Raw genomic sequence first — 23,524 nt, forward strand, 5'->3', positions numbered from 1 at the left:
AAATGACTTCTGATCTCAGAAAATGCTTTGGCATTTCCCAGGCGCTCTAGTGTTCCCTGTTGTAGCTCTGGCTTTCTCTGAACATATTTACATATTAGCGACTCAATTCTCTGCTTATTTTAAAGAAACAGGTCTAATCTGAGTAATTCAAAGCCTTTGAAAGATGTGTTTCTTATGAAACCAAACTCGCCCCCCACCACATGGACTATGTTTCCTACATTACAGTTAAAACCTCAGAAAAATTAAAGGTATTTAAGTTTCGTGCTGGCCCTCTGTACAGGAATGAACTTTACCCAAGATACATTCATCCTCTACTTCCCATTTAACAAAGAGAAGAGAGTTAGTTAACACAGCTGGAATTTGGAGTTCAACTCAGGCATGCTCCATTTCTTTCAGATTTCTTTCAATTACCCTCTCATCAGGAATATCACATTAATCTTTGCATAATTAAAAGTCTACATCACATTGTGGACTTTATCAAAACCTCAGTAATGTTAAAGAGGTAATGCAAAAATGGTAGAAGAGATCAGAACCATGTTTCTCATTAGGCAGCTAATCAACATCCAGGTACTTCTTTCTTGGATTTACCATCTATAAAAGGACATTAATTAGATACACAGTTATTAGTTTAGCCTTCAGGTAGAACTTAGAAAAACATTCATGGGTTTTGTGAACATCCGTGGTTGATTTGTCCTGAGTAGTTTTCATCACTGAAAGTGTCACTGTGTTCGCACCACATGCCTTTAAATTCTAATATTTTGTACTTTCATGTAAAATAATAATTTACTTGCTGTGCTCTTCTGTGATCTCATCAGTGGTCCAAAGCACTGTCTGGACTTTGATGCAAGTGCCAAAATCTAGTGGTCACTGGTTTTTGACTACCCTGGTATTGTGTGTTCAAAAAAAGAAGGGAATCTTTTCACCCCAAATCTCACTGAATTTGAAAGACTGAAACAGCTATCCTCAGACAGATACCATGTGTCCTTATTCCTGCAATTAAGAAATGTGATTTTAGTATCAGGAATAGTAGTAGGTATGCTTCTGACTAGATCAAATTAGTGAGCTCACAGAATGGTAATACGTTGTGGGAAAGTTTATAAGGAAGAGGGAAGTAAATGAGTTTATCCTGAAAATTTGCAGCTTATAACATCACATATGATTTGTTTCCCATTTATGTGAGGAAATGATTTCAAAGTTCTTAATGACAGGAAAAACACAGCATGTATTAGTACTGTGCTTGTGAAATGAGTGTCTCATAATTCTACTCCAAGCTACAGTAGGCTCTCGTATATCAATGTCAATATTTAACTTCAGGAGCTAAAATGCCAGCAAGGGCCATGCAGTTGGCCCAAAGTGGCAACACAGTGGAGAAAGATGCCAGTCTAAACTCATCAGCTTGCACAGGGGAGTGAGCTGCTCAGGCTGAAGTCATTTTCCAAAAGTATCTGTTCGGCACCAGCAGATGATCATTCCAGGAGTGTCTCTCACACTGCTAGCTTATTTATTAGAAGACTATACTGGCAGATGTGAACCAGTGCTGATTTACAACAAAGTCCTCTTACTCTTCTGACTTCTGGCAAGGGCCTTGCTCACTGCTGAATCCTTGCTTTACCTCTTCCTTGTCAGGTACCCACATACACTCACCATCTAATGCGCTGGTCTTGTGAAGTGCAAAGCTATGTGCACATAAGAGGCACCATCTGAGAGAAAAGTTCCTCAGATCAACTACAAGACTAGCTATGTTTGCCTAGAAATTCAGAAACAGGTACTGCCCAGGCCAGTGCAGTGCTATGTTTATCTAATAAGGCCTCTTCTAATAAAATTCCTGTTCGCTAGGGATATGGAGTATCTTACTGGGGAATGGTGGTTTCTAGGGTAAAGCAGCTAAGATGTCCTAGATTATTTTTTTTTAATTGACATGAATTTTAGCTGGATACTTTCCCAAAGTGATATCACCTTCATTTGACCAAGAGGAAATAAATACTGTCTTTCTTTTCCTTTTTTTTTTCAAAACCAAACAATTGCAGAGGTGACTGCCTGCAGTCCAGAAGTATATTTTCTCATGCTCTAATCTGATAAATTTAGCTGAACAGTTGAACATACTGAGCAAGTGAGATGAATAAGTACAGTTTTGAAATAGTAGCATTGAACAAGTCTCCTAATCTTTCATATTTGTGATGAAAATGAAATGCATCAAATGTAACATCTAGCTGGCCTTCTAAAGCAATGTATAACTGCTTTAGCAGTCAGATCTCACCTTCCACAGCAGTACAGCTTAGTTTACTATCAGTTTTTAATATGCAGAACATGAACACGAGTAGTCCAGCCACATTCAGATCTGTAGGTAGACACTAAACCTCAGTTTGAAATACTAAAAGAATAATTTGAAAAACCTCTTATTAACTAAGAATAAAAATGAGAGGAAAATATTATGCTTAAAAGCCATGGAAAAGGAGAAATCAAATTAGAAAATTGCCAGGATTGGCTAGGTTGACATCAACCTGACTACTTCAAAATTTTTCAAGAGGAATTTGTAAGCATGACAGCTTACATAAGTACTAACCAGCGACAAGTACAAATTAAGTATATGGGTGAAGTAAGGTTGTAAGATATAGTCTGAAATACTCCAAACATCACTGGTATTTAAAGGACTTTGTAAGTATCAGCTGTCTGGTAGAGAAGCAAAAGCAACGTCATCTAACTTTTAGGTGCAACAAATCTCCCGCATTCATCTTCAATATCACATTTAAAGCTGAAGAGCAAGCTGTCTGCATGGGGAGCACATTTTGAAGGGTTTGGATGTTATGGAGTGGAGAAATATCAAAGACTGAGATAGTAAAAAGAAACAAAAATCCCATGGTATATAGTGGCCATTAATGACAGAAAACATATTTGAACTGGTCATTTATTCAGTTCTAGTTTTCAGTGTAGTCCGCTCCAGAAGAATTCAGATGATAACTATCTGAAGTTATATTTATGTGACTTTAAGAGGTTGTTCAGAAAAGAAATACAAAATATTCTACATCAACATTTACTGTTGAGAACTGTTGAGAAAATGAAAACATAAAATGTTCATTGAATTCACACCACTGAATGGTCTATCAAACCAATCTCTTTAAACGTTCATTTCATGTCTACAGAATGACCATCAGGAACAATATTACAGCTCTTAGGGAAGGAGCTGTATTTGCTAGTAACATTTTTCTCTTTTGCATTCCAAGCACGCATCTTCTAAACTGTTGTATTTTCTCATGTCTATACTTCTGGAACATGTTTGGAAGGTTTAAAATGCGCATAAATGCCATTTCCCACCTAATTGACTCAATAAAATGTAATGTCATTAAGTACGTTTTAAATATGCTTATGTACAATTTGAGGGTATTTCTATTTGTCATGTCTGCGTGACTAGGTGTATAAACACCCCGTCTCCAATTACGTACACACATATGGACTTCTGTGCCATTTCAAGCCCCATTAACTTTAGGTGGGCTCCCAAAGCCAACTGCACAACAAATTGCAGGACTGAGTACACCTGCAGAGAAAGCAGAAGACTGGACAGAGAGGCCTGTGTTAACAGTGAGATTCAAACCAAGACGGTCTCAATTTGAATGCAGTCCCTTAACTCCCAAACCATCCTTTCCTTACTAGAGTCTAATCAACCAAAATTTTTAAGGACACAGATAACAACGGCATTTTTCTCCTACACCCATTTGAGAAAGCATCTATACTCACTGATAATTCAGCAGTAACAATAATAATATTAATATGGACACAAGAAACTGTAACAAAGATGATAAGTATTAATCATGGATATTGCTGCTGTGGTTGCTGGTTTTAGGAAGTGAGATTTATCTCACTGGAACTCACTAAATGTCAGTAATTTCCAGTTACTTCCGTAGCACCATTTAGCTGCTACTTTAAATACAAACATAGTGTATGCTCTAATGCAAGCCTGTAACTTAAATTAGAATAGTGCAAAAAAACCTCCCAACAAATCACCTCTCACAGCAAAACTCTCCCCATCTTGGTAGTTTCAGAAATTCTAGCCAATATAGGGATATTTTACTTCCCAGAAATGTGAAAATTTATCTTGCAAAATTTCCTAGTCTTGGTAATTAAACTGATTTTTTTTTTTTAAAATGAAACGCTACTGCTCTGAAAAGCACATAATTGCTATAGAAGATTAAAATATGCTCAGACAACCTAAAAGGTAAAAAAAAAAAGTATTGTTTTTAACAAATTCATCTGTTGGGCATGGTTCCTCTGAAGCTTCCTCTTTGGAACTCTGCAGGACAGGGATGAACTTAAAGGCTTTGTTTTCTTGGGAAAAACAAAAATCCTACTGTAAAAGCTAAATAATAGTTGAGCCCTGAAAAAACTATGCTACCTGATTGTCTAAAACTAAGTCAAGTAACTCACAATAAAGGCTGAAAACTGTGAATTTGCAGGTAACAAATCTGCACTTGTAATGGAAAGAGCAATGACCTTAAAGGTCTTTTCCATTTGAAACCTGCTATGATGTCTTAGTCTTATGCCATTCTAGAATGCATTGCCTCTTTTGATGTTCCTGCACAAATAACATCAGATATACAAGAGATACAGATGCTTCTGTTGCTTTGAAAAATGAACTAGGTGAAAAATAACACTGCAGTTTAAACTCTGGCTGCCTATGTTCAGGTAAATTCAAATCCACCAGTTTTTAATATAATTTGAATTTTTGTGATGGTTAAATACCAAATACATAATTTTCAAGAAAAAAAAAACCCAAAAACCCCACATTTTGTCTATTGACCCTGTAGCTGCATTCCTCAAATCAGAAAAACATTATGGTGGGGGACAGCAGGCATTAAAACAGGAAAAGTTAGGGGAAATTCATAGGAAGTTAAATTTAAGGGTATCTCTAGGGCTTCTTTGCAATCGCAATAGAGACATCTGTGCAAGACTGTTTTCCAACTCCCCTTGGGGCCTTTCACCCTCAGTTTAACAAATCAATTTCAACGTGGAGACCTCCAGCTTATTTAATTTCTTCACAGCAGTATTTCCCCCCCAGTCTCTCACCTTACTTTCTGTTCATAATAATGGAATACTTTATTTATTTAAGCCCAAGTGAACTTACAACTTTGTAGTCCACTGGCCAAGTTCACAAAAAAGAGTTTCTTATCAATGTTTGACAGACAGTCAAGCAAGACACCACTTTTTTTTTCAACATGAAATGTTTAAACACTAGTCTTTTTTCTAACAATGAAATTTAAGTAAAATATTATTGTTAGTGTGACTGAGCTGCTAAAGGAATTGCCCTAAATTCTGCTTGTTCAGGACATGACCATTGTGCCTTTGGTATTTCTTTTAGTCCCTTGACTCAACACATTTGAATGTAACTTAATCTTTTATGTTGGTAGAATATAAAGGGAAAAATTAAATACAATTATAATTTTATGATTATGTAATTAAGTGAAATAATTATTGTCAAATCAGAAGTCCAGAATTCAAATACTCCTTTAAATAATAATAATATAAATAATTTGGAATTTATAGAAAGCCTAGTTCTACCAGCTAGAGTAGTTCTTTCTCAGTCTCCCATAGGGCCTGGGGCAGTTTTTGTTGCCAGCTTCATTATAATAATATACACAAATTTGTTTTTATCTCGATCTTTAACTTTTTTTTTTTTATAGCTTGTTTTATTTTCTCAGTCACCCATATGTAACTTAATTCCTAAAAGTTATTTGATGTATGCCTTTGATTTGGCTTGTTCTGACCAAATTGCTTATGGAAACTTACTCTGCCATGTCATTGCCAGTGGACAAAAAGAACAGCTTTACTGGCCTCAATGTATCCTGAGAAGAGATTGCTGTTAAATGCTTTTTAAACATATATTTATAACGATTTGCTGTGAAATTGATGATCCTTGAGAAAAATTTTCAAGGACAGCTATTCTCCCTTTTAGGTACTGATTCTCCCTTTTAGGTGTTGTTCAACAGATACCTAAATGAAATATCAACTACCAATTTATAGGTTGCAATAAGGGGCACCTTTTTTCCCTCTCCCTCCACCCCTCATCCTTACAGAATGTTGTGGATACTTTCTTAGTAAAAACGTTCAGGAGCCTTCCAGAGGGAACTTGTTTAGATTTCTAGTGTTGTTGAATGCATCACTTCGGCTACATTAATTCTGAACAGAGCTATTTTAGCTGTGTCAGTAGAAAGCATGAGATGACCGAGAATTTAGAGCAGTAAGGGCCAGCATGGACAATCTCAGACCCGGCACCAGGCATGCTGCATAACATGCTTTACCTTTCTCCCACTTCTTCTCTTCCTCAAGTAACTAATTTCTGTAGTCCTTCTCCCTGAATAGGAACTCAGATCTATTTTTTGAGCTGTTCTTTTTCCTCAGTCTGAATTACTAAATTCTAAACTGTAGCTGAACATTTTGGTCCTATCTTGTCTCCAGTAGTGGTTAGGAAAAGCTGACAGAGGACAAGATGCCACTACACTAGGTCTCATCTTAAAGATGGTGTCTGCATTAATGACAGATAAGACTTAATATTCTTTCCAATATTTGTTAGCATTAACCATTATAACATTGGAAAGTCTTCTACCTGTCCATTATACATCTTCTCAGCTTGACTTCAGCAATTCCTAGTGGTAATAAGTTAGGTTAAGTACAAATTACACAAAGATGCTCCTTTTTTTCAATCAACTCTGTATTCACCATCTTTTAATTCCACCAAACACCTTACTGTTTTGTTGTGGATACCAAGCAAACTGCCCATATACTTTGGCATCTTATATTTTCTATTTCTGGCTGACAAGGACTCCTAAATTTTTCTTGTCCCAAGTATATCTACCTTTCCAAGGGCCTCTGGGCAGCTCTGCAGTCTATATCCCATTAGCCCTCAATATATGGAGCACAGTAGGGTGGCTACAGAGCAGGCGATGCTGCTGCTTTTTGCATGCATTACAGTTTTAATCAGGCTCTTCAGTTCTATGCTCAGATACTTCAGAAATCTACCACATATGACTTCTTCCGTGATTTACAAAGGAGGCACATATTCCAAGCACAGATCGTAATTGCACCATTTAAATGATAATACCAAGATTTTTGTACAGGGAGGAGATTCATGCAGGGCATTTTTACCGTGAACAGCTCTTTCATAGGGCTATCTATCCTCACACCAGATGTCAAAGACAAAAAGAAATACTTTGGCATGAGTAACAAAGTCCATTTGACTGAAGGATTTACCTCCTAGGAACAAGAGCCTCATAAAACATAAACACTGGGAACAAAGTAAGCCATGTAAAGGTTTTTGCAAAAATTAAACCCATAACTTGCCACTAGAAATGGGATATTTCATCTGTTCAATAAGCACTAAAGTTCTCTTTATTTTTATTGCATCGTAATCTTTGATTACTCTGATAAATATTTGGACTATACAAAACATTGCAATGGAACTAATCACAGTTATAAAAAAACTTATGTGTGAAAATGATTTGGGAGTGCAATCACACCACCACATTTTAGAGACGTTCAGATACAGAATGATGTTATTTTAACTGGCTCCCAGCCTCATTCTTTTGCGTCTCCATTTAGTCATTTACACCTGAGGAAAATGGTTATGAAAGTTGTTATGCTTGCTGGCTTTGCACAAGCATGATTAGGTAGTTGTACCAGCCATGGAACACCAGCCTCACTCTGTGTGACTGGGTGAACCCAAACCACACAACTGCATAGTAGCAAACTTTGACAAAAAAATGTAGCCCTGTGTTGAGGCTTAGGTCTCTCTACGCTGAAGTCTATTTGTGGAATTCATGCTCTCACCCACAACCACCATGTATAACACAGCCTCTGCCCCAAGAGGGAGATCTTTCCTTCCCCTTCCCTTCAATTCACCCACTGTTTCTCTTTGGTTTGGTTTTATTGCTCAGATAACAGACCAGAACATCCTACTGATGGCAGATTATGTGCATAATCTTACTCCACTTTTTGTTTAAAATTGCAGTTCTCTCCATACTTGTTACAGTACTCTGAACTAACGTCAGGTTGCAGAAAGGCCCTAGGCACGTCTGTATTATTTCACTGTGTAAAATCACAGAATCACAGAATGTTCGGGGTTGGAAGGGACCTCTGTGGGTCATCTAGTCCAACCCCCCCTGCCGAAGCAGGGTCACCTACAGCAGGCTGCACAGGACCTTGTCCAGGCGGGTCTTGAATATCTCCAGAGAAGGAGACTCTACAGCCTCCCTGGGCAACCTGTTCCAGTGCTCCGTCACCCTCAGAGGGAAGAAGTTCTTCCTCATGTTCAGATGGAACTTCCTCTGCTTCAGTTTGTGCCCATTGCCCCTTGTCCTGTTGCTGGGCACCACTGAAAAGAGCTTGGCCCCATCCTCCTGACACCCACACTTCAGATATTTATAAGCATTTATTAGGTCCCCTCGCAGCCATCTCTTCTTCAGGCTAAACAAGCCCAGCTCCCTCAGCCTTTCCTCATAGGACAGATGCTCCAGTCCCCTCATCATCTTCGTAGCCCTCCGCTGGACTCTCTCCAGTAGCTCCTCATCTTTCTTGAACTAGGGAGCCCAGAACTGGATGCAGTACTCCAGATGAGGCCTCACTAGGGCAGAGTAGAGGGGAAGGAGAACCTCCCTTGACCTGCTGGCCACATTCCTCTTAATGCATCCCAGGATCCCATTGGCCTTCTTGGCAGCCAGGGCACACTGCTGGCTCATGGTCAACCTGTCGTCCACCAGCACACCCAGGTCCCTCTCCACAGAGTTATTCAGTGCTATTTATTCTTTTACAGTGGGAGAGGGAATCCCTCTGTCATTCAGAGCACCACGCACCTTTCAGATGCCAGGGGCCTATATTCTGCCCACAGTAGAGCTGGAGAAGATCTATAGTGAAGAAGAGCAACTCAAGAAGAGCTTTCCAATACGTAGAACTGCTTTTTATAATTTAATGTAAGGAAAATGATCAGACTTCTTTGAGGGCTCGAAAAAAGCAACATGATTACTTTCAAAAAGCTTTTCTCTCCCTCATTGTATTCTGAGCAAATGCATTAATGTAAATAAAGTTCAAGTGCAAATCATGTCAGCTAAGAAAGTCATTCCAGTGGTGAAAGTCACACCTAGCATAATGCCAGCAACATTTATGAAGTGGTAACAAGGATGTATTTGAATCAACGGGCTGCATATTTATATCACTGATGCAACAGTGTCAGGTACTGTCGAATATTTTTACCATATTACTTCTAACAGCTGAAGTCTGCATTTGGTTCCAGCAGAGTAAACCCAGAACAACTGAACCAAAGCCAATGGAGATACGTCAGATATTACCAATTCAAATAAAGAACGCAAATTTGCACTTAGCATTTATATAGGCTTTTTCATCTTCAGACAGCATCACAAACATTAGCTAGCTCTAATTCTCTCACAATGACCTTCATGCTAACCTTTTGGGATAAAAGTAATATACTATAAGAAATAAAATGACAAAATGTGTAATCAAGCATACACCAAGCCTTAGATGTGTAAACTACCTCTGCCTTGACCTCTATCTCTGCCTCATGGTAGATTTTATCTCATCAATAATGGAACGCCTTTCACCATGGCTCGGGTATTAATTCACCATACAACGTATTTTACCAACATAAGATGACAGTAATAGTCCTTTAAATAACAGATCTACTATCATAGTTATAGAATACAGCTATTCCTTTTTAACAGATAAGGAGCTCGGAATAATACCGCATCAAAAAATTTGCTGGAAGCTGTCCCAGGACAAGGCAGGGACACATCCAGGTTAGACGTTGGGATTCCATGGCTTTGAATTCCTACTCTTCAGCTATTATGGGATTTTTGGTTTACACCTTCCATTTAAAATCAGGAATATTTTAAGTCTCTCTTAGAATGCTTTCTCAGAAGCAGCAGAAGCTTTCTTTACATGTCAGTTCTCTCTGCCCTCCAACCCAGACTTGCAATTTGATTATCAATGCTGGGTGTCTCTAAGCACAGAATCTTCAATAAGTTCCTCATGTTCCAGTTGCTTGCACACTTTATACAGAGGAATAGATTGAAGCAGACAGAACTCATTTTCATGGTAACCCAGAACAGCTATTGTTACAAGAACACCTTTAATCTCCTGTTTCTGTTTTTGAATTGAATTCAAGTGGGGAGAGATGAAAGCAAGCGTCTCACAAATCTGCTACTACAGCTGGTATTTCTTAGTTTATCATATGCTAGCTCTAATTCTCTTTGATTCTTCTTAAAATTATTGCTTCTGTTTCTTAATTTGACAACCAGGCATTCGTTACTATTTTTTGACTATGAAAAAACCCTCCCCTCTCTCTTCCTTACAGCTACTTCCTCAGGAAAAAAAAACACCAAACTTACTGTGTTATGATATCAGTGTATGAATTTCTTTTCTCCCTTGGAAGGTTTTCTTATGCAGCATACAAATCAGCAGCTAAATAATACTTCATTACTTACAGTTCAGGAAAACACTTACAAAATAAACTGAAGAGTGAAAGAATGATAAGGGTCACGCTGATATGAAGGGCATCAGTTGCACTGCAGTCCATTTTGGATTTCTTGCAGGAACACACTTGTAATTTCAGTTCTGTGTTGTTAGTCAGAGGTGGTTTTCCAGAATCTGTCACTGAGATTGGGATGTTGTAATTGGCCTTTTTTAGGTTTTGAAGCAGGGTTACCTGGGCATGAGTATCTGGAAAGGATAAGGTGAGAATCAGCCAAGTAGTGGTTGTTTGGAAGGGAAGAGGAATCTGCAAACAACATCAGACATGCCACAATTACTCATAGAAATCAAGAAGAAAATGAGAACACTCTAAGGAAATGATTAAAGAATTGAATTGGAGGTAAGAAGAAGCAGTTACTGAAATTCTTTCATGGGCTGAGAGCTAATTGCAAACAGATTCCAAACCCCACCAGAAGCAAGGCTTTTAAAAGCAACACAAGATGGAACAATATTTCTAATTGCCAATGGAAAAAAACCCCCTTCTTGTAAGGAAGCATACGCAAAGCTGCTTAACTGCTTCCTCAGTTTGACCGAGAAGGCGGTGAAGGGAAGTAGTGCCATCTTCTGATGACCTGCTCCACCTGAGCAGCAGTGGGTCACAACAGCTGCTGGTACCCAGGTGAGTGTGCTGACTCTGTCAGGGGGTTTAACAGAGTGGTGGTTTGATCTTTGGAGAACTGTGAAGAAAAATACTCCTTCACTTTGTCCATGACAACCTGCAGGCAGGTACAGAGTTCTCATCCTTCTTTAGTTATTTCTAAGAAGAGTATGAAATGAACTGCAGAAAGACTTGATCATGACAGAGATAAACAATACAGCTAGAAAACAAATAGAAATAATCTACATTAAAAGGAAATATAGTACTTTGTGCCCAGAATTTGCCACACAAATCTTCTGCAATTGCACATCGTGTGCTTTAATCCTCTTGCCAGTAACGTATGGTCCCAGTGCATTTGATATTTTATTTGTGAAGAGTTCAAATACTTTAAATCAGGAAGTTTTTCAAGTATGTTGCTAAAGCCCATGCAAGTTTCATGCTGTCCTATAGCAAAACCTTGTGCATCTCAGGGAAACAGATTCCAGGGAAACAAATTCCATGCCTTGAAATATGGTAATCTTTACAAAACTGTAAGTCATTAGTAGCCTTTCTTTAATGCAAAGCTAGAAGAGAAAAGTTTGGTCAACATAATAAGAAGATAAAAAAAGTTCAGATTTCAGAGAAAATGCAGACAGACTGTTGTCCCACCAGGCAGCTGCTCTGATCACAACCAGCACAGTGCAAAGCAGCAGCGATGGGTCCAGCCTGCAAGACTTCCATGCACAACTGCTCCTGAATTGACACAGCAGGCAGGCTCAGGGTGAGTGTACTGGGGTGTAGAGGTGGGAGGACTAAATGCATAAGAAAAGAAGTAACAGACTTACTGTTAAGCTTGGTGATCCTCCACAATTTTTCTGGGCCAGATTGCTTACTCAGTTCAAATTTGAATGGATCTGTGTTGGGATGAAGGTCTTTGTCTGATGCTCCTAGTACCACTACCCTGAGATCTTTTGCATCGTCACAAACTTTAGCCAGTGTAGGATAAAGGGACGGGACATTGTCATTGACATCCTCCAAGGTGATGTGTAAAGTTCCTGTACCTGTAGCGGGAGGGTTACCTATATGAAAAAAACAAATGTATGTTTATTAAACCATACTTTCATAAACACTTGCTCTTATTTGTACCTGCATGCCTGCAAAGGGAAATAATTTTTATCATTCTTACCTCTGTTATATGAAAATTATTGCTATAAAAAAACTGATGAGTCACTATTATAAATTTATTGGTGCATTTCAGAATGCAGCCTGTCTATACAGCATGGGTAATTATTCTAAGGAAACCTCTGGGAGAGGAATATTTTGAAGCTAAAATGAGATTAGGACATGAACAGATATCTGGAAAAGAATCTGTTCATAAATACATACTGAGAGAAACATAGCAGGAAACATCCCCTAGATAGACAGCATGGTATTAAAAGAATCAATAACAAGACAGGTAGGAGGAAAAATGACAGCAGAGCAGAATCATTTGTATGGTGGGTGCCACAAACAGAACAGGACCAGATCATTCCCCAGCACCCCTTGGGGCCACATTTAGTTATGTCAGCAGAAGTGAAACCTGTCAACATGCAACTCTGGAAAATGAAATCTTTTATTTACCCAGAGCCACCCTGTGTTAGCAGTGGAGTTTCAAGCTTTCTCAGATTATTTGTCAGCCTGCCTCAGCCCTGACCTGAAAGAACCAGCTGCAGAGGTGAGGATGTTGTTTATTCACCGTGGTACCGCCGCACGGCTTCGTGCCGAGGCTGTGAGTGACAGAGCGGCCGTGGTGCTGGAAGTGTTTGCAGCGGGGATGTCTGCCCACTGGGAGCCGGACGGAGACCAGCACCTCATTTGACAGAGGTCACAGAGGATCTGACGAGTGGTAATAACTTTCAGTCACTACAGATGTGTGCCGTGGTTGAGCCAGTAACTACTGCTTTCAGTCTGAAGCTCAGTATCTTATTCCAGATCCCTTTGCCATCCCATTTTAACCCATCTCAAAGTTTTCTAAATGCACATTGCTTCCTTCATTGTGTACCGTACTTAATAATTTCTCTTTTGAAATGTTGCACTTCTGGGTGGTTTGTGTTACTCGTTTTTCTGGTTTAGCACAGAAGTGCTATGATCTCTGCACTTCTCTTAGCTATAAACCCTTAGTCGGTTGCACTTAACCTGTAAAGCACTAGTGCAATGTGTCAGGGTAGTTATAAGTTTAGCACTGAAAGAGGTGCACTTTAGCATAATTACCCTGCCTATAGCAGCCCAACAAACTATGGAATTATTGCTGCACTGTGAGTGCATCCTAAGGGAGAAGTAAATACGCTGTGGTCTGGATCTGATAAACTACTAACCGTAGCAGAATGTAATTAGTCCTTTCAATAACAAATGTTACTAATGGTGACACTTCATCTGCTTCACACACACATAAATGCATTATAAAGGCAGAATTTTCATCGTTCTTTAACTCCCCCCCCCCACCCCTTGCACTTTGTCATCAGAAGGGTTAGGGTTGAGTTCTTTTTAATGAAAAAGAAATTATTTTTCACTTTTTATTGGACTAATTGAATTTGCAGAAAGACTCCAATACATTTTTTGTTCTTGATATATTATTAAGTAAAGTCATACAGCAGAATGGATGAAAAGACATTTGAGTATTTGAAATACGATCATAAAAGCCAGCCTTTCATGCACTTAATTAAACTGCTGTCTTTAATTTTGAATGCATTATTTCCAGACTGGACTGATAATGTCTTATGCACTGCCCTTCTTATCTTTCTCTGAAGTCAGTAATATTAAAATCTGCCTTTTGAAATTAAGAAGCCAACAGCATTATGAATGTACTGTTATTTTGTCATACGTAGATATGGCTGCATTTTCTCTGCCATGCTAATGTTTCACTGTCTTTCTACGGCTTACAGGCCAGTCAACTATTATGCACAAATAGAGAGAAAGGAAATTGCTTCTGTCCTTTTCAATGACTTATTCTCTGGTTGGTTTATTTATAATGATTTAAACAAAATCTTTTGGTGATTTATGAAGACCTCCAAAAGAGAAATACGCAAATGTCAAGGTCATAAACTGAAGCTTGTTAACACGCATGTCATAAAAAATACAACAGAAAATGAATGAAGAAAAAATGGTCACACCATATCCATTGGGACTTTCATAAATCTGACGGTATTATGCCTTTGAAATAATTCAAAAATTCCATGATCTCCAGACAGCTTTGGTTTTGAAAGGAAATGTTTCTGTAGCATATTTTAATTCTGAAATAAAACTTCTTTTAATCTGTATTGTAAAAGCTTGCATCTGAAAGCAGAATTAATGCGTAAACCAAGACAAAAAGGGCTCTGTCCAACAACCCTTGGGAGCAGCTTTTACTTTTAGGTGCCTTTAGAGCCATTTGGGATAGAGATAATTTCAAATTCCTGCTAAGGCTCCCACAGGTGGCATAGCTGCGAATATTCTATGACAAACATACGAATGAAACAGCATTACTCATGCGTAAAAGCTACTAAAACAGAGACTGAAGGATGGCTAATTTCATACTGGAAGAAAGTGAAAGCTTGGTATTGAATTCTCATTTTAATAACTTAGGGCAAGACTGAGAACCTTAACGAATAATCTCCAACGAGACTGAACTGCACGTAAGATCTTTCAAGTGAGTTAGGGTCTGTGGGACTGGAACTTCGATCAGCAACACTTAAAAAGAACAGATTCATCTTCAAACATGCTGCAGTTGGAAATGTACGATACACTTCCCTGAACTGGACCAGGACTGGTAATGTCTTCCTATCCTGGCATTAGACTGCATACAAAGCTTCTAATAGCAGCCTTCAGTCAGGCAATAGCGACTGCTGTTGTAAGGTGCAACAAGTGCAAATTAGGCTAACAAAAGTGGTTGTATCTCATGAGTCAGAGTGCCATAGAGTATGATGAAGTCTATTGTCTGGGAACCAGAATCTGTAATGCAAGGACTGTTACCAGAAGATGTAGATGTTAAATTGGATTTTAGTGCTACCAGCATAAACAACCATATTGCTAACTTTAGCTGAAAAAAATCGTTTCAAAAGATACTTCATATACGTCTATATGATTGAATTTTAATGAAAAGCCATGCAAAATCATATTAGAATTATTACTGTAAAGTCTTAAATTATAAGCCCTCTGTAGAAACACATGGACAAGACATTTGAAAACTGGCGTTCAGTTTTGGTCCAAAAAAAATCCCTTAGGAACAATCATATCATTTACACATCTAACTGCTCAAATGAGATTGCCAATCAGGTTAGCTTCTTCAAAGATACCAATTATGCACAATGATGGCCACAGACTAAAATGACATTTCTCTTAAGTATCAAGACTTGCATAAAATGTCACGTCTAACAAGCAATTGTATGGCTGAATGGCTGATGATGCATTTAATCTGAGCATAACATTTTTAGGGACATGAAAAGCCATTTCATGTTCCATTTTCCAGTTTTTCTACAGAAATGTGACCCTGTTGTGTACAGATTTTTAATACGGCTGAGTTGTGCGCCATGAAATGAAAGACAGTATCTGGACTGCTTTAAAACTGAATTAAGATATTCCTAGTCAGTGTAGATTCAAATACCAACAGCATTCATTTATTTGAAAAGACAGCAAAAATACAGAGTTAGGAATTGCCACACAGCAGGTAAGATTTTCTGATATGTCTCACACAATAAGAAGTCAAACACCCTCAAAAAGTCAGTGAAAGCTGAGGACTTAATTTTTGGGATTATCCAAAGGAAAACTCATAATGTGACTCAGAGTTGCCTACAAAGCATCCTATTTTTTTGCATGATGTAAACACATCTGCACTTCTATCTTGTTATCCTGCTGTTAACATCATGAAAGAATGATAGAAGGATCCACACTGCATGAGCAAGTCCAGAGTCACATCTCAATATCTCACCACATCTTATACAGGCATATCTACAAAAGCTTTAAAATAGTCAATACAGATGTTAATAACCATATAGCCTCAAATTATTAATATAAAAGTTGTTCTTATATCTTTCAACTCGAAGTGTGAATTTCAAGGAGCATTTTGAGTTCATACATTTTTTTCACTGAATGCTAAGGAAGCCTTGGGGAACATAACACTCGCTGCACTGGTATCTGGGCAATATCAGCCTGCCATTTTCACACTCACAAAATGTTTTTTTCCACAAAATGGGCTCTATCAACAACAGCAACAGTGGGAGAAACACATTAGGCACTTTTTTTTTGGAATCATAACAGATATCCTGTTTAGACAATATATTCTCTTCTAGGACTAGAGCTGAGCATAGGGGTACTTACAGATAGCCATCCATCTACACTAAATTGCCAGTGTGTACTTACAGAAGCTGGTCAGAAACATTGTTCTGAACTGGTAGAACATTTTCAAGATGGAAGAGTTGTGTAAATGCGTCTCAAAGAGAAAAAAAGTCTTGAAGATTTAATCCTTCTCCTCCAGCTATCTCTTTCTAACTTGCAGCAAATCTCAAGATTAGCTTAAACGACCCTGATTCCTTTTTCCAGGCATTCAAAAACATATTAAGAACTTAGAAAATGAACAGGTTTGGACATTTGAGATTACAGTGAGTTTAGATTATCCTAGAAAATAAAGCTGCATACTCTTAAAGCAATGAAAAGGTTCTTAAGAACATATCCAAGTAAAACAATTGCTTGAACATTGCTCCTTGAAACATAAAATCATATTATGTGGTAAACAGACCACCCAAAATCAAAGAATTAAACTGATGTCTTTCCTACCTTGAGCTTTCCAAGTTCTGAAATTTTTAAATCCCTTTTTGGAATAACTGAGTTGTATTTTTTGTATTTTGTTTTTTTTAGAATTGGGCATTAAAAAGATTTTGATTTTAAGATTCAAAGGATATTACAAACTAAACAAATTGCATATAATATTTGTTCAGGTAAATAAAATTTCATTTAATTCATGAAAACCAACAGGGAAATTCTCAAGAAATATTTTCCCTTCTAGTATGATCCTTTTTTTTTCAGTTTGACACCAAACTTGACTTGATCTAAAACAGAACAAGTTGCACAACGGAGAACAGATTATCAGACACAAAAAAGTACATGCTGTGTGAAAATGGGCTTTCAATAAATCAGAAAAAATTCAGTTTACTTGTAAATAATATAATTTGCTTAGTGGTATGTCTAAGGAATATAAAGCATTGATAATCAAGCCATTGATAACAAGAAAAATGCCAGATGCACAAATCAAAAGTGTCAAGATTGGGAGACAATGAGACTGCATGTTTTCACTTCAATTGAAAAAGTTCACTTAATGGTATAAAGAGCTAAACATAGGGAACTTTCTCTTTTTAGAACTCTTATGGTTTGTATCTTACAGTGAAGGAGTATTTATGTAAATACCTTTACATAACAAAATCTAATAAGAAACAAATATGAAAAAAAGGAATGTAATTTGTACTTTTTTTTTTTTTTAAGAACATCAGAGACCTTGGATTCTGGCAATATTTATCAAATTTCCAAAGAAGAAAAATCAACCATTCTAGAGAATCCAGCTGTCGCACAGATCGCAGCCCCAGTATTGCTGGAAGGCAGAACAGTTTTTAGGAAGAATGGAGCATGAGCTGCCCCTTTTCACATGCTCATTATGAACGGTAAAAAGCCTTCCGTACTAATTTCTTCTTAAATTAAGCTTCCAGCATCATCAAATTAGTACATATTATCTATGCCCTTCTATGCCATGATGCAGAAATTACAAGGCCATTTAATTCCTAGAGCATGCAATAGGGTATCCATTGCCATACAGATTCCCTCTCAAGCCGACAGAGTGAAAATTCATTTATTCTAAATTTTACAAGAATATTTATTATTTACCATTTAGCAGCAGTTTTTATTCCACTTGCATTATCACTTATGTAACCCAGAAAGCTCAATTCTAACTTTTTTTCCTGCTTCTACTGTTTTGCTGGCTAACAAAGTTACACATGCGTGAGCAATTACAGTAAGAACAATTTTTCTTCATATTTGAGCAGGAAAAAAGGCCTTTGAGAATGTACCTTTTCTAGTTTGTGGCACTATTACCTTTCCTCTGAACCACCATGAATAAAGCCATATCTCTAAAAACTTCTGTAAACTGTATTTGAATCGCATTCATATTGAGGTCAATTTGGAACTGCCATGATGCCTACAGAATTTCCTTCATTTTACTCCCACCTAACTAACTGTAAAATGTAGGACTGCCTAGGATCTCTCCTTGGATATGGATTTTTCACCTATTTCTCTATTTTCAGCTTCATATTTGCCTAAAAGAAAATACATTGAGAAAGGACGAGAGTAAAAAATGAAAAGACCTTTGTAGAAGTTCCCGAGCTGTTTGGAGGAAGCTCTGTAGCCAGACTCTGCAGTACACCGTTAGGCCAAGTAACATGTTCTCTCTTTAAATTACTATACTTCAAATATGGGCTGTAAGAAATAAAGCTTCATGCTTTCTAATGATACTGCTACGAAAACCTAACCACAAATTTCTGTCTCCTCCCTCATGGTTCTTTTTTTCCCCTCCATATGCTGTGTTTCTAATCAGAAAATGTGTGCATACGTGGGGATTTGGCAGCAGGTACCCTCACTGCAGGCATAAACCCCATTCGGACAGGCATATTCCATTACATTTTCTGTTCAAGCTGAAGTCTGTTAATGGTTCACCCAAAGTAAATGGAACCAGTAGTGTGGGAAGATGTCAAAATTTGGGTGTGCTGCTCAGAATCTGCCATACTTGAAAACTGGTCTCGTAAATGCCACATGCTGACACTTTGTATAACAGAGCTCCCAAATTTCCCACGAGTTGAAATTTCCTACACACTTTCTACATGCATTGGCATACAGATACTTTTCAAAATTTATAGAATAAATAGTCTTTAAAAGTTACAATCTTTCATTCATTCACTCAAATAATATATGCAGATCCTATTTTTGAGTAATTACATTTCAAAAGAGCACAGCTCTTTCAGCACATCAAATTGCTACTGACATACGCCATCCATCTTAAATACTGTTTTCAGCATTCTAATTTCTTTTTCTACTCGTGAGTCTGTGATGACAAATTAAAACAATATTTTGTGTGCATTTCATATTTTACTGAAATTTAAAATGGCAAGAAAAGGATGAGTATTCAATTTATTTTCTCTTCTCAATTAATACAGCAATTAAGATAAGGGGTATAAAACTGGCTTAATTGAGTTGCCATGGCAACTAATTGCCTGATTTCTTCAAAAATAGCATGTTTTAGGTGGAATCAATCTGTAGTAATTTAATTATGTACATCATGAAGCAAGAAGACAGGTTGGATACATGTAAGGAAAAGTTCTAATTGCAAATTGTTACACATCTCTGTTACTCCAGTTTTTTCTAGATGTTGTCGGTTACTGTTCATTACACATAGCACAGACTGATATTTTTCTTTTTAATGACTAGGAGTATCGAGACTTGCACAATAAATGAGATTCAGAATTGCTTGGGTGTAGTTCAGCTGGTCCTTGGAAACAGAGAAAAAAGTGAAAACTAGACCCTGACTCACTTCTTCCTCATTTTGCTTCACATATGCAGCAGGGAAATCGAAATAGTGCCACTCAGCTAGCTAATTTATACATACACAACCAGCAACAGGCATAGAAGTTGTTTTGTTTTTTTTTAAACTGGCCAGCATGGCTCAAGGAAAACTCTGAAATCACACCAACATAGAGAGACCTTTTTACATTCCTCCATATCTCTTAACCTTAGCTTTGCACGAATAGGTATTCTCCATTAAGTAGAGGTCACTGCTCCCGAAGCTGCTCTCCCGCAGCTCAGCCCTCCCGTTGGATTTCCTGCCTGCGATCGTGGGTGGCTACCGTGCAAATGCTTATTAACACCAAACACTGTGGATGGTGATGTCAAGTAGGGAGCAAACCACTTTCAGAAAAGAAAAAACATGAAGCATTGCTGTATTACCAGAGTTTACTGCAATTTAGTGCATTTAAAGCCCCATCAGTTAAAAATTTGAACCCTTAACTCCTTCTCTGAGCATCTTTAAAACCTGGAAGAGATGCCACATTTTTAATGACACTTCTCCTTCTCCATCCTTAATGCAGCAGAGGTCCCTATGTTCCCAATTTTTGTTGCAGCAGATCCCTGGTGACGAACACAGCAGAGGAGGAAGGTGGCACACTTGCACCAGGTGAGAGTATCCGGCTGGGTGGGAGAACATTGCTCCCTGCCTTCGTGTGGGTGGTTCTCCTCTGGGGAGGCAGGAGAAAAGTGAAGCTGATAACTGCATTTAACCAGCTCAGCAAGACTGGGTATTAGTGTTTCATCACTTGTCACCAGCAGCTAACATACTTCAACAGCATAGGTGGGTTTTTCCATGTATCAAGCAAACAAAAGTAACCAAAGTTTTTCTTCTGAAGAGACAGAAAAAGTTACACCATGGGGACATTATCTAGGGTATCATGTCCCTCCATGATAACATCAGTGGTTATCGCATAGTTAAGGTAAATCTGGATATATTTTATTATCCCTCCTTCTTAAAGGGAAGGGAGAAACCAATTTCAGTTTTTTTTAGATTTCACACATTTTCCAGATATTTTTATGTTTTTATCCACTTTTACTTTTTCTAAATTGTGACTCAAACTCTCAGAATGCAGGGGAAAAAAAGACCATTCCTGGAGAGTTTTTAGCATGACTAACATTCTAGAAAAACATACAGGTAATCTGCTTTACAACAGTCATCCCAAATACTCCAGTGTATGACGGAATCTGTAGGATGACACTACAACATGGTCACACAGCCAATCTCCTGTTCTGGAGGTCTGTTCCAGGCAGATTTCTCAAACTCAAATGATATCTTGTCTGCATTTAACATATGTGTGTTTTACAGATATGTTCCAAATAATTGCACTACATGCTTATGATACTGCATTGGTTTTAGTGATTAGAATGCTAAATTCAGGCAAATCACCGTTAATGGCACTTTGGTTAATTGAACGAAACCTCTGATGTTTTCCAAGTTTGCATAAACCTGACTGCCCCATTACGAGTGCATTCTCAGATTAAACACAGTTCATGACACTTTAATGTGTTAACTCTGCTGCATGATATTTCCTACCAGTATTTAATTTCTTCTCTAATAGACCAGAGACTCTGTGTCCACACAAGTCTTTAATAAAAAGAGTTTTCAAATTCTAAAGACACCACCTTGACCTTTACTGAAATCAAAAGTACAGAGAAAATTAGGATATTCATTCCAAAAAGTCCTTTTTAAAGTGAAATTTCCCCCAATAAAATGTCAAACATTATTACCTACAGAATTAACACTGTGTCCATGAAATTTGCTCTTACACACTGTTTCAGTTGTGTTTGGGAAGGTACAGGAACTGTGATCAGAAACAACAAAATTCATACTTATCTACCTTTCTCTGCAGTTAATTTGGTAATGCTGAAAAATAATATAATAAAGTTAAAAAAGAATATCATAAGCAGCTAAATTATTTCTTGCAGTGGAATGACTCCATTTTCTATGGTCCATTCATGGTTACTGTCTTACCGGTAAAGAACAGTTTTGTGATTTACTGAAAAAAGATAAAGACGTGATGGATTTATATTAAGAACTACGAAGCATGAAGCTTCTGGTTTTACTTCTGACAGAAATCTTCAACATTTTACAAATAAGAAAAATGCCCTGGCACTTGTCCCTTTGCACTGAAGCGTAATAACAAGAAGTCAGTGCCTGCTGAATCCAGTGACAGATTCTGTACTAGCATCAGCGAAAGGCTATGAAAGTGAGTTTTGTTTTCAACTGTCTCCACTCTTCACCCAAGACAGCACACGCACATATGGTCATTTTAAAAAGACATCACCATGCAATACGATGGGACAACAGCATTTTTTTCTGTAATTATATAAACTCTATATGCTATGAATACTAATAGAAAATAATATGTTTATTTACTGTTTTAGTGTATGACTAAGGTCCTTGAGCAAAGTCTAAGGTCCAAGGTTTTGTTTGATTTCAGAACCTCTCACAGACACCCTTGCACAGTAAGTGTCATGTTTGCAATCCTTTGTACTGACAATCAACAATGTTAACCCTGCTGAAACTCCTGCTAGTGCGGTCAGAGGCTGAGCGTGCGGGGAGATGGACTAGGTGCTGCTGACGTGGCCACACGGACGGGCAGGCCTCTCACGGAGCTGGTTTGTCTAGGAAGCCTTGCCAGTGCCTCGACTGAGGTGCTCTGCCTTAGGCTTGGAGTTGTGCTGGGTACCAGTTCACACCACTGTACCGTGCAGTGGACATTACCTGAGATCTTTCGTATTCCCCAGTTAAGAAAAGGAAATTCTGTGGCAGCTCAGACTTCCTCCGTGCATGAGCCAACACACCTCAGATTTGACTTAGAGACAGTATAGGCCAAGGCAAATAATAACCTACATTGCATGCTTTTGAAAAAAGTATCTCTGATTAAGTGTGGCATTTTTTTATTTTTCTCTCTCCTCCCTTTTTGCCCCAAGTCTGTTAGCCCAAGAAAATGATTTGCTCTACTGCAAATGCCTCTGAATTTTCAATTTAACGCCCTATCTCATTTGGCAATCCTTAACCCTGCCTTTGGCTGCCCTCTCACATAGAAGTCCTAACCATATTCACTGGTATTAGATTATTACTTACTAACCTGAAGAAAGAGATTTGCAGTTCATGGACAATGCTGTTCTTATGGGAATGCATACAGTTATGTTCAATCTGGGGTTTTTTTTATTATTTTTAAGTTAACATCAGCTTCTTTTAAAGTCCTGACAGAATTCTGTATTCATTTCATATTATTCTAGCACAATTTGGCTTGTCATCTGAGGTAATACCCTTTTTCAAGAAGGACATTAGCTGTGATGGCTAGAAAAATGAAGTGGGTTTCATGGCTTTGCTACCTAGCGTTATCAGTGGCCTGGAAAAAAGGTGGGGAACACCCTCTAGGGATATTGTCAGTCCCAGTCATAACTGCAGGGGACGAGGCAGACCTCCAGACCTACCTGCTGAAATTGATTGTACAGCTTTAGCCATGGGGTCCAGACTGAGCCTTCAGCCTGGCAGCACCTCTGCCACAGCCAGCGCTGCTCCCTCCCCGTATGGGAGCACTCCAGCCGCGGGTGGACTTGTGTGGACCGACGCTGCTCTGTCCTGTCGCCTGCTGCCCGAGGCACAGCTGTGCTCCCCAGCCGGCCCCGGCACTGCTCGCCTGGCCAGCTGTGACCAGGGCAGGTACCTGTTTGTGGCTGAGGTTGAGGTGGGGCTCCAGAGGAGCTCCTGCTCCTCTCAGCACCTACAAATTCCACTCTTACATGTTTATACAGACCAGCAGATAATTCTTCCAGTCACCAACCTGCCTCTAAGCT

At 38.3% G+C, this 23,524-nt stretch overlaps 1 protein-coding gene across 2 annotated transcripts in view; it reads right to left on the reverse strand.

The window, feature by feature from the left end:
* Positions 1-23,524, reverse strand: part of CDH13 (cadherin 13) — a 518,767-nt gene that overhangs the window by 11,882 nt on the left and 483,361 nt on the right. The window contains exons 12-13 of one of the 2 annotated variants that reach the window (XM_009945345.2): positions 11,950-12,183; positions 10,501-10,716 (exon numbers count right to left, since the gene is read on the reverse strand). In XM_009945345.2, coding sequence (XP_009943647.1) covers positions 10,501-10,716; positions 11,950-12,183 — 450 coding nt within the window. Of the gene's footprint in view, positions 1-10,477; positions 10,717-11,949; positions 12,184-23,524 lie in introns of those variants that run through there. The other variant, XM_075433867.1, reaches the window with a different exon arrangement.

This window comes from Opisthocomus hoazin, chromosome 12 (assembly GCF_030867145.1).
Source record: "Opisthocomus hoazin isolate bOpiHoa1 chromosome 12, bOpiHoa1.hap1, whole genome shotgun sequence".
In the NCBI taxonomy this organism is placed as follows: Eukaryota; Metazoa; Chordata; class Aves; order Opisthocomiformes; family Opisthocomidae; genus Opisthocomus; species Opisthocomus hoazin.